This window comes from Lithobates pipiens, unplaced genomic scaffold (assembly GCF_037356315.1).
Source record: "Lithobates pipiens isolate NorthernLeopardFrog02 unplaced genomic scaffold, aLitPip1_a1.2 Scaffold_22, whole genome shotgun sequence".
Lineage (NCBI taxonomy): Eukaryota > Metazoa > Chordata > Amphibia > Anura > Ranidae > Lithobates > Lithobates pipiens.
In genome coordinates this window covers 42067775-42080318 of record NW_027507784.1, presented here as the reverse complement: position 1 = coordinate 42080318, position 12544 = coordinate 42067775, and the positions used below count along the sequence as shown (strand labels likewise).

Here is a 12544-nt window from a genome sequence, read left to right as displayed (position 1 = left end):
TAAACTTTCCCAGGTGACGGATTTGTAATACAGTATATATGGCGGCAATATTACATGTTTTGATAACTATGTTTATGTGCTTGATTCAATTTCGCACGTGTACCACTCTATCACTGGTCCCCCCTTGACCTACAAGTTTGGGGAGGCTCCGACCAATGCATGAGATTTGTTTATTATTATCGCTATCTTTTGATTCATTTTTTTCTGTTATCAAATCCAACTTCAGTCTTGTATGAGAAGGTACTGCCATATATGGATGACAGATTGATATCTACATTTGTTTATCATGTTTGAATATGTTTACCTTGGTTTGACATGATTGTTTACTTTACCTGTAAGGGGTTGTCCCAGACTGAAGTCTCCGCCCCTTTTGTAGGCGGAACTGTCTCAGACACTCCATAAATTTGCTAGCAATGTGGTGGGCTCCAACATGCCCCTGTCGAAGACATATGTGTCGAAACGCGTCGGGCTAGCTGTTGGCACCCTACATTGCTTTTACTTTCATTTTTATCTAATCTTTTTGTGATCACTAAGTCATAAAATATTTTATATAATTTTTTGACTTTTAAATAAATTTGCCGTTTTATACCGTCTGACCCGCACCATGTGGAGCTCTCTTTTTCCTTTCTCTTTTTTGGCCTAAAAAACCTCTAACATCTTTCACCCTATTTTGGGGTGATCGGAGTATCGGTGTTGATCGTGCTACGTCCGAGTTGGATAAGAAACCATCCTGATGTTCCATCCGTGAAACACATCGCTTGGCACACAGTTGGTTGGAGTTCTCTCACCAGTTTGACGGACCCTCATCGATCCACCCCCTGGCCCTAGATTGGGACCCCAAGCTTTACAGACTCAACTGTCATATGACCGTGTGAGTCCAACACAGTTGGTAAGAGTATTTATCTACTTCCCTAATGTCTACAGACAAGCTGTTTTACATGGGTATATCTGTCTAGCAAGATCCCTCTCTTTCCTTGAAATGGCCTAACCATCTTTGCACCAGTTACATCACGGAAGTTCATACCCATTCCATTGGACTTTGTTTTATGTATATGGACTTTCTCATGTGACCATTTATTTGGAATCTTTTGTGTATGTGTTGATCACATTCACTATTACAGAAGCGCTACACTATTTTTTACCTTTTGATTGTGGAACTTTGTTTGTTTTAAGTGTTGGCAGCTGCTTTTTTTGTTTTACATTCAGTTATAGCGCAGTGTTTTCCCCCACTTTTTCCTTTGAAATTTTCTTTTGACTAAGAAGTTTTCTATTTCTAAATTTTTCCATCACTGTGGTTGAAAATGAACGTCAACTTGACCCACTTTTTTTTTTTTTAAGGTTATTAACCGATTAATCGATTAATCGAAACAATAATCGGCCAACTAATCGATTATGAAAATAATCGTTAGTTGCAGCCCTAGATCTTTATATCCATAACAATGTAAATGTGAGTAGATGCAGCATATGTGGAATCTCATTCAAGCAATCTCCTGCATGTGTCTCCTATGCTTTCAATCACTGAGCATTGCAAGATATGAAGATATGATGTCTCATAGGGTAAAAGTTGACCTCTTACCAGAAATGGTGGATCCCTATTACAGAGATCAAACTCGCTGTAGGAGTATATTCCCCTGTCTGGATATCATCCACTTGGTTGTCCTGCTTCCACCCAGACTTGAACTCAGGTGATTCAAAGACCAAAGAATTGGATTGCTTTCATGGGCGTTCAGCTTGTTAACTGGCTTGGAAATCTTGAGTATATTGATACCAGATCTTTATATCCATAACAATCTAAAGGAACTCCAAATATCAGCAAATAATTTTTTGACTTTTTCCTGGTCTTAAGTAGCAGCTGTTTCGTCATTTAGACCAGCGCAGAGATTCCACATTTAAACACTCCCTCTTCTGAACCCAGAAGAATTGCGTTCAGGATAGGAACGCAAATTATGGAAAAATTGTTTTCCCCGTGGCCACAGTAAATGTAGGGTGAAAATGAAGCTGTAGGGTGATTATTGACTCATGAACTTTTACCCACCACTCTGAACATAAAGAGGAGGAAAAGAGACATGGAGGAAGGAGCAGAGTCCTCCAGCAGTGCAGGGTATTTCAGGAGAGGACAGTCAGACTGAGGAAGTAGAGGAGTCTTCCAGAAGAACAGAGTATTTCAGGGGAGGAGAGTTAGATAAAGGAAGGAGCAGAGTCCTCCAGCAGGGCAGAGTATTTCAAGAGAGGAGAGTTAGATAGAGGAAGTAGAGGAGTCTTTTAGCAGAACAGAGTGGTTCAGGAGAGGAGAGTTAGCGGAAGGTGCAGAGTCCACCAGCAGTGCAGAGTATTTCAGGAGAGGAGAGTTAGATAGCAGAGAGAGCAGTGTCCTCCAGCATTGCAGAGTTTTTCAGAAGAGGAGAGTTAGAATGCAGAAGGAACAGAGTCCTCCAGCAGTGCAGAATATTTCAGGAGAGGAGCATTAGATAGCAGAAGGAGCAGAGTCCTCCAGCAGTACAGAGTATTTCAGGAGAGGAGCATTAGATAGCAGAAGGAGCAGAGTCCTCCAGCAGTGCAGAGTATTTTGGGAGAGTGGTCAAAAAAAGCGGTATACCTTGTTGAGAAAATATGCTGCATTTTGGCCACTAGATGAAGCTGGCGATATAGGAATGAATTGAAAAATTACAGGGCAATTTCAGCACGATTGCAATAATACTTCTTAAAGCGGGAGTCCGCCGGGAGTCCGCGTTTTTTTTTTTTTAAAAAGCCAGCAGCTACAAATACTGCAGCTGCTGACTTTTAAAATAGTGACACTTACCTGTCCAGCGCGCCCGCGATGTCGGCACCCGAAGCCGATCTCTCGATCGTCTCTCGGGTGCTGCTGCCGCCATCTTGGGTATGGGAATCAGGAAGTGGAGCCTTTCGGCTTCATTTCCTGGTTCCCTACTGCGCATGCGAGAGTCGCGCTGCGCAATAAGGATGGTCCCCGCTGTCTCTGGGATCCGTGTGTTTCCCAGCAGGCAGCGGGGGACTTTCGGAAAGGGGCGTAGATTCTGCGGAAAGGGGCGTACCTTCTGCAGAATCTACGCCGGAAGTGGGTGCAGATACCTGTACCGTACAGGTACCTGCACCCCCCTCCCCCCTGAAAGGTGCCAATTGTGGCGCCGGAGGGGGGGAGGATTCCAATGAGCGGAAGGTCCACTTTAGGGTGGACCTCCGCTTTAACAGACCCCATAGTGTTCATTGTACCGTATTTTTCCGTGTATAAGACGCCCCCCACTTTTGCAACCCAGAATTAAGAAATCCATATTTTAAACAGGTAAAACAGAACACAGTTTTATTTAGTAATTAACGTTTACATACCAGTATATTATGCATCGTATAACTTTATTCAACCTCTGTTGCATCAATGTTCTCTTCTTCATCACTAGTTCCAGACAGAATTTCTTCAACTTCTTTTGCATCACTGCTGTCTTCTGAGTCACACAGTCAACTGTCTCTCTGCAGCTCTATTCTCATGCTCTTTTGCATAGCTAACTACACTGAGTTAAAATTTTGCAGAATAAGACAGTCTCTTACTTTTATTATTCTGTGACATCTTGGGCTCAAAACGCTCCGCTCTCTGCATCTGCGCAGTCTCCACGTCGAACGGGATCGTATCTGTGCACTCTCCACCTCCGCCTCTACCTCCAGCTGACGTCACTAACATACGGCTCGTGATTGGAGGAAGCCGTTCACAAGCTATGACCATCTACGCACCCGCACGGCTCTCTCACAGGCTGACTGACCGTGTATAAGACGCTGCTCGAATTTCAGTCTAACAATTTAAGGATAAAGTAGCGTCTTATACACGGAAAAATACGGTATTTTTTTTTTTTTTGTATATTTGACTTTTGTGAAATTTCACCTTAATGTTTTATTTAATTTTTTTTTCTTCCTGTGAGAAAAATAAAAATAATTAGGCAAACAAGGGACCAATATTTGGCACAGGAACCGGTTCAGCAAGGGGGAATGGAGCTTTTGTGACCGCCCCCCCGGGGGCAATTTAAATCACATTGCAGCTTTAAAAATCAGGAAGTAACCTTAAAGTAGCATTAAATCCTAAGCGTTTTTAGAACTTTTACTGTGGCATCTACAGGCTCAACAACGCACTGGTAAATCTCTGAGCACATGCGCATTGGGGGGACACTTCGGATGACGGAACTCGGTACCAGGCCACTGTGAGCAGTCAGGGCATCATGCGATTGTTATGATTGCTCATAGCGATCACATGATTACAATGTATAGAAAACAGTCATGAATGGCTTCCATTTGCGACTGTTTTGCTTACTATTGTGATGCTGCGATTGGCCCACAACTGTCACATGGTACCTGGGCCAATCACAGCACCCTGTGAGTAGCTGTAGCCAATCACAGAGCACCACAGTAAGCAAGCTGTCATGAATGAAAGCCATTTGTGACAGCTAAAACTATTGTTTATAGCAGTGCTCATAACTGTTATAATCAATAATAGTGTAAAAAAAATTAAAAATCTCTGATTCATTTTTTATTTTATTTTTTTACATACAAAAACGAAATGTTAAAAAGAAAGAAGTTACATTTTTTTTTTTTTTAATATAAAAAAATATAATTTTCTTTAACATACTTTCACCAGTCAGTGAGTTTTACATACAGTCACCAGTGTAGTGCATCAGCATATAACTCACTGTCTGATGACAGGTTGTTAAAAAAAAAAAAAACTAGTAAAAAAAAAAAAAACTAAAGAAATGTTAAAAAGAAAGAAGTACATTTTTTAGTTTTTTTAAATGTAAAAAAATATATATTTTTTTAACATACTGTCACCAGTCAGTGAGTTATATGATGACGTACTACACTGGTGACTGTTTGTAAAAAAAATTAATAAAAAATGTATTTAATTTCTCAATTTTTCAAAGAATTGTGACATAAAATTATAATTTCAAAATACCCGCCATGCCTCTTACTAAATACCTCGGACTGTCTACTTTCCAAAAAGAGGTAATTTGGAGGGTATCTGTACTGTCCTGGCATTTTAGGACCTCAAGAAATGAGATAGACAGTCAGTACATCAGGATTTTCATATATATCAATTTTCATATATACTATATACCGATATATACCGTATTTATCAGCGTATACCACGCACTTTTCCCCCTTAAAATCAAGGGAAAATCATGGGTGCGTGTTATACGCTGATCCTCCACTATTTTGGAGCCTCTGGGCAGCTTTAAGCCACCTTCGGCCCTTCTCGGCGGCTTCCCGCGGCTTTCGGCCACCTTCGGCCCTTCTCAGCTGTTTTCGCCCACCTTCGGCCCTTCTCGGCGGCTTTCGGCCACCTTCGGCCCTTCTCAGCTGTTTTCGCCCACCTTCGGCCCTTCTCGGCGGCTTTCGGCCACCTTCGGCCCTTCTCAGCTGTTTTCGCCCACCTTCGGCCCTTCTCAGCTGATTTCGCCCACCTTCGGCCCTTCTCGGCGGCTTTCATCCCTGCTCGGAAGCTGAAAACCGCCAAGAAGGGCCCAGAGCGGCCGAAAACCGACGAGAAGGGCCGAAGGTGGCCGAAAGCCAACGAGAACGGCCGAAGGTGGCCGAGAACTACCGAGCGCCACCGAGATACACAGGACATCTCGGTGGTGCCATTTTTAAAAATAAAAGCTGAATATAAAACTGAGAAGGCGGAAAATGATGCTGACAAGGGGACAACGATGGACAAAGCTGCATATGACACTGACAAGACTTCCGATGGACACTGATAAAGCTGCATTGATGGCCATTTAAATTTATTTATTTTTTTCCTTAAACTTCCCTCCTAAAAGTTTTTTTTTCCCTTAAAATCCCCTCCTAAACTTGGGGCGCGTGTTATATGCCGATAAATACGGTACCATAGTTTGTGGATTCTATAACTTTCCTTTCCTACAGACTAAAAAAATTACACTTCTTCAGGTTATTTTTTAACCAAAGAAAAGCAGAATACATTTTGGTCTAAATCTGTGCAGAATGATTCTTTGTTTGCAACATTTTATAACAGAAACTCTGAAAATTTTGTTTTTTTATTTCGCTATTTTTTTTTGTTTATATCGCAAAAAATGAAAAACCCAGCGGTGATTAAATACCACCAAAAGAAAACTCTATTATTATGTGAAAGAAATGCTAAAAATGTAATTGGCGTCCAGTGTTCTTATTCATTCCTCCTTTTCCAGGCCCGTGCCATGGACTCTGTAGGTGCCCTTTGGGCTGTGGCCTTAGTCCTTCCGGTCATTTTCATCACCGCTCTGTGTATCGGCTGCAGAAGGAAGATCCCAGGTATGAGGTTTTGTCTATAGGGGTCTGTGGGGGGGGGGGGGTAAGTAATGAAGTAGCGGGTATAATGCTCACTGGGGTGAGCAACCTTTTTAGGCACAGATACCAGTCTAGTAGTCCACTGACCACTGAGAAACAGCGGTGTGTTTATTGGGGCTATAGGTGTGGGCAGCCTACTGCATTGAGGTGTGAACCCCAAAGCTCAAACACACATGTCTTTCTCTGTAGCTTCAGTTGGGCAGTGAATGGATAGGGAATGTTCTGTGCTGAGCGGTTTCCTGTTCATTCACAAACTGAAGCATAGAAAACACAGTCAACTATGAATGAACACAATGAGTGAGTGTGCTCGCTGTGTTCATTTAGAAAAGGAAGGGGCCAGTAAATTACATATTTACTATGCCCTTCCCCTACTCTCCATCCTGAAACTTCCCCCGCAGTTAGGGTTGCCACCTGTCCGGGATTCACTGTTAGGTTTTTACATCCTTTGCCCTGGTTTCTGACTGACTGTCACCTGGACACCTGGACATATGGCTTAATCAGAATTTAGGATCCATAACATGCACCAGAATGTCACATATCTTTACATATATGTAACTCTCTTGATGGAAACAGCCCTAATTACAAGGGACTTGTTTCTCTCTGTGGAGGGATACAGAACCTCCTGGCCGCATTTCCCGATGCTCTGATTCTAGTCCCGGTGTTGTGTGGAATACTGCCCCCCTGTCGGAGCAGTACGGAGGACAAGGAGACGTCGAAAGTCTCCGAAGATGAACGGCGCCTGCGCACTGAGTCCAGGTTCAAGCCCCACCATCCAAGAGGACATAGAGTTAGAATAAAAAATTGCCCGAAGCGTGGTGAGCGAAGTGAGACCACAAGGGGCCCTGTTACTAAGTGCTACCGTATGTCCACTTGGATGGTGGGGCTTGCACCGGCTATTGGAGCCTTGTCGGGACTGTTCACAGACTGATCTAGTGGGGAGAGCTGTGAGTGTGGGCGGGCAGAGGGAGGAGCTGCAGGAGTGTGAGGAGGGGACAGCAGGACAGAGAGGGGAGGAGAGAAGTCGGCTGCCCATTACAGACTACATATATAAGTATTCATCCCACAGTATGTTGTGTCTAATGTATTTATGCCTGTTTGTGTGTATCTGAGTGCATGTATGTATCTCAGTGTGTGTGTATATGTATATAATTGAGCATATGTGCAATATATATCTAAGTGTATGTATATATCTGAGTGTATATATATCTGAGAGTCATGGGCGTCCGCAGGTAGGGGCAAGGGGGGTCAAGTGCCCCCCCCCCTGGAATTGGGGATCAGATCTTTAATTTAGCACAGTTGCGTCGCTATCGGGGCTTCCTGCCCACTCCGTTCCTTCCCTATTGGCCATAACTGAGGGCCAAACAAAGGAAACCAGGAGAGGAGAGCATCATGGGACATGTAGTCCCAAAGATTGTCAGCCACATTTGCCACAGGGAGGAGGCTACAGCTCGATCAAGAGAGAGATTGAGAGACTGCAGCCTGGAAAAAAGCTGAGGGAGAGAGCGCTACAGGACAAAGAATGAGGAGTGTGCTGGGGCAGAAGCTAGAGAGAGAGCCACACTTCCCAGTGCCACCAGGGAGAGTCACACTGCCCAGTGCCACCAGGGAGAGCCACACTGCCCAGCACCACCAGCGAGAGAAACACTGAGCCACTGCCAGGGTACAGACATGCTACACTACTGACCAGAGTCGCCCCCCAGGGAACCCAGAGTGAGCGATCGTCCAGCCGGAGGGATCACTGCTGTAGTTTCGCTGGGTCTGGTAAGAGGGCCTGTTGGTCATTATCCATTACTTACCCTAGGAACTGTACTACGTCTGTAGTCTCTGACCATGATAATGTGATAATGACATTGTCGAAAAGGGACGGTGAATGGTTGACCCTAAAATGATGCCCCCCCCCCCTGAAAAAAGTTCTGCGGACGCCCATGCTGAGAGTGTATATATATGTGTGTGTATGCATGTTTCTTATTGTGTATATATATATATGCTATGTGCATGTGTATGTAATTGAGCATATGTATATATCTCAGTATCTGTATGCATGTCATTAACTAAACATATTTCTATATCTGAATATGTCATTTACTAATATATACAATACATATAGAATTGAGTGTTAATTGTTTTTAGGTTTATGTATATATGGGAAGGATTATTAAAGGTTAAGTTCAACTTTTGGGGAAAAAAAATGTAAATGCCCATTTTTTTGCAGGTAAAAAATGTGCAAATATTTTTTTTCTAAGAAATCTGTGAATAAATAGCCCAGGCTTTGCTAGGAAGGGGAATGGGGGGGGGGGGGGGGGGGTTGTATTGGGAGGTAGAATGTGGGGGAGCTACAGCTGCTGATTAGCATTTTCTTGACAGGGTCTAGTGCTGCTGTCGGGATCCAATAGGGAGGTTCCTCTATCTACATTACTTGGTTGGATCAAGTTAATTTTTTTTTTTCAGCCGAAGGGCTGAATGAAAAGTAACTGTGTATGGCCAGCTTAACAGACTCCTGCACTTCTTTTGACACTATTGTACATTACATACTTCTGACCAAAGTGATCATTGTGTCCACAGTTGCTGGTTGCTAATCAGCCCCTGACTATTTTAATGACGGTCTTCTTTAAAGCGGGAGTCCGCCGTTTTTTTTTTTTTTTTAGCCAGCAGCTACAAATACTGCAGCTGCTGACTTTTAAAATAATGACACTTACCCGCCCAGCGCGCCCGCGATGTCGGCACCCGAAGCCGATCTCTCGATCGTCTCTCGGGTGCTGCCGCCGCCATCTTGGGTATGGGAATCAGGAAGTGGAGCCTTTCAGCTTCATTTCCCCGGTTCCCTACTGCGCATGCGCGAGTCGCGCTGCGCAATAAGGATGGTCCCCGCTGTCTCTGGGATCCGTGTGTTTCCCAGCAGACAGCGGGGACCTTCGGAAAGGGGCGTAGATTCTGCGGAAAGGGGCGTAGATTCTGCGGAAAGGGGCGTACCTTCTGCAGATATCTATGCCGGAAGTGGGTGCAGATACCTGTACTGTACAGGTACCTGCACCCCCCCCCCCCCCTGAAAGGTGCCAATTGTGGTGCCGGAGGGAGGGAGGGTTCCAATGAGCGGAAGCTCCACTTTAGGGTGGACCTCCGCTTTAAGGTCGGCTCAAAGAGTTGGCTGTCTGTTTATATTCAGTGCACATAAAATCATACGTAATGGTAGCGTTTCGTTCTTTTAAAATGATGGTGCTGATGGGTTGGCATATCTGTGAGACTATTTCTTGTGGCAAAGCAAACAAAGCCTATTTTATGAGTTCGCAGAGGTTTTATTTATTAAACCCCCCCCCCACACTCCATTCACTGTTCTCTGTAATTGGACAGCACCCAGTGTTCGCCGTGACACACTGTGCATGCCACATTACTGCTTAAATTTGGGTGCCCAAAGGTGCCCCAGGTCTTGTATAGTTCTAGAAACACCCCTGTATTATACCCAGGTCATCCACAATGACCACCAACCACATAAGGTACACAATACTCCACTCCTGGGCTGATTTAACTGAACATTTAAACTGTTTTCAAAGTATTGATTGAAATATTTTTAGAAGCATTATCCATCTCACTACCCCTGTCCACTCCCACTCCAATGTCTTTAACAATCCTATTGTCTACAGTGTATACTAAAAAAAAAAAAAGCCAGTCGCCAGTAAAGTGTTCGGGTTTGGCTTGAAGAAAACATGGCAACCCTACCCGCAGTAGCTGGGGGGAGAGGTGGGCAGCCAGAAGCATTAAGGCTGAGGAGGCCAACATGGGGGAAGCCCAGGTAGTAGGTGGAATCTGCACTGCATGTAGTGATTAAAGTGTGCCCAGGCACACCTGGCACGCCCCCCTGCGCACGCCTTTGATTGGTGCTATTTACAGGAGCTGTACAGTTCAAAAACAAAACGGCACTAACCACACAAAAGGCAATCCTAACTATCAGGCTGTCCAAGCCTATTGGTGGTCAGCCTCCACACCAACCTTTTAGCTCCAAGGCTGCGTTCTCACCTAGGGGTTCCCGGAAACAAGGGCAGAAACGCACGTGAATGGGATTTCCTATCCTGTTGCGCACCACACACACTAACAAAATGTGTCGCACAAGTGGGAATAGGGCCTAACAGACATGATATATATATATATATATATATATATATATATATATATATATACACAAAAAATGTTATTATCATATTGATGTGGGGGATGGGAGGTACCAGGGATGGTAAAATATAAGCAGCTCAATTATCCACTTTCATTTAATAACGTTCTCTCTCTTTCAGTTCATATAACGGAGACCGGTTACTACGATGACAAGTAAGTTCATCTATCACCTGTCAGATTGAGGGACTCTAGGGAACTGTTTTATAAAAAAAAAAAAAAATTGCGTAGCCATTTGCCCAGTAAAAGAGCGTGTACATGTCAGAAAACATGAAATCAGCTGAGACAGAAGTATAGGTAAATCATATTTGTTTAATAATAAAAGTAAAAAGAACAAACGTAGTCAAAACATAGCCAAAGTTCAGTAACCGAACGGATAGTGAGCCAAGCCAGAAGTCAGGGATCAATGTAGTGGAACAGCAACCAGGATCTGGAGCCAGAAGGGATGTCAGCAAAGCAAACAGACCAGGATAGCAGGAGTTTCTGTGATGTTGACCAAGGCGAAGGCAGAGATCCTCTGGACTGGACGGCTTAAGTAGGCAGGACTGACAAGCAGGATATCATCAACAGATGAGTAACTGTGGAGAGATAGGAGCTGGCAATTTAGCTGACAGCTGAGCGGCCTGCTCAGAGAAGGAAGGGCTGAGCCCAGCCCTGACAGTAAATTCGTTCTATGCACAAAAAAATTAATAAATAATGTAAACAGGCCATATTCTGTGCTGTTCGAATGTGAATAATTGATTTAAAATGAAAATACCACCTTTGGCCTCTAGATGGAGATAAGCCTACTGCCTGTTAGATGCAGGGCGGCCCCTATAAAGCTAGATATTTTTTGTAAACACCACCTGCAGGTCACAAAGGTTAATGCTTAAATCAATAGGAGCATTTTCCCTAGAGGAACATGGTGGATTGTGTGCTTTGCCTGGGCACATTCATTCCCCCTTTCCTAGCGCACATCTTATGCCACATACACATGATCGGATGAGTGTGGGCTCCAGCGGACTTTTTCTCCCCAAAAGTCCGGCGGACCTAGAAATAAGACTGACTTCAAATTTGTCCGCGGGACTCGGCTTTTAGCAGACAATCCGTTCGTCTGTATGCTAGTCCGACGGACTAAAACCAACGCTAGGGCAGCTATTGGCTACTGGCTATGAACTTCCTTCACGTTCTAATCCGTCTGACTTTTGGAGTGATCGTGTGTGGCCAAGTCCGACGGACCTCAGCTGCAAAGTCCGTCGGATTGTCCGCCGGACCAAGTCCATCGAAAAGTCCGGTCGTGTGTAGGGGGCATTAGAGTTGGTCAGTGGATAATCCCCCTCCTCCCACACGCTGAATATTCATAGAGGGAAAAGCATCAGATCAGCCTTTCTTAACCTTGTTACCCTAGGGCAGTGGTCTCCAAACTGCGGCCCGAGGGCCGGATGTGGCCCTCTGCTTGTTTTTCTCAGGCCCTTGGGGCACTATTCCTCCCACTGATACAATACACTATTCTGCCACCAACAATGTGGCACCATTTCTCCCAATGACTCCAAAAATGGGGGTGCTATTCCTCCCTATGATACCAAGGACTGGGCACTATTCCTCCCCCTAATACCAATTGTGGCAATGCTTACTCCCACTGATGCCAGGAAATATTTCCACTTTCGCTGGCCATAGTCCGGCCCATGTAGTGTCTGAAGGACAATAAACGGGCCCTTTGTTTAGAATGATTGGAGACCCCTGCCCTAGGAACCTCTACATTTTCAGATCACAGAAACGCCTGCTAAAATCAGGGGCCATTGGGAAAAATGTCCCTTACAGTCAGGGCCATCTTTAATATTGATTGGACCCTGGGCAAAATTTTTCTTGCCCCCCCCCCCCGTGCAATTTCCCTTTCCACCTCCTCTGAGACATACAATAAATAGCAGCTAGACTTAAAATCAGATTACTGTATCAGATCAGGCAGCAATTGCGATTGGTTGCCAGAGGTTACAGCATTTCATTACTGCTTACTGACTGGTTGCTAGAGGTTGAAGTACACATTACAGCTCACTGATTAGTTGCTAGA

The 12544-nt window shown here is 44.4% G+C and overlaps 1 protein-coding gene across 1 annotated transcript in view; it reads left to right on the top strand.

Annotated features, from left to right (window-relative positions):
• Positions 1-12544, top strand: part of LOC143923676 (uncharacterized) — a 74079-nt gene that overhangs the window by 35376 nt on the left and 26159 nt on the right. Inside the window, exons 2-3 of the mRNA XM_077447491.1 lie at positions 6198-6300; positions 10620-10653. Coding sequence (XP_077303617.1) covers positions 6207-6300; positions 10620-10653 — 128 coding nt within the window. The 5' untranslated portion in view covers positions 6198-6206. The remainder of the gene's footprint in view (positions 1-6197; positions 6301-10619; positions 10654-12544) is intronic.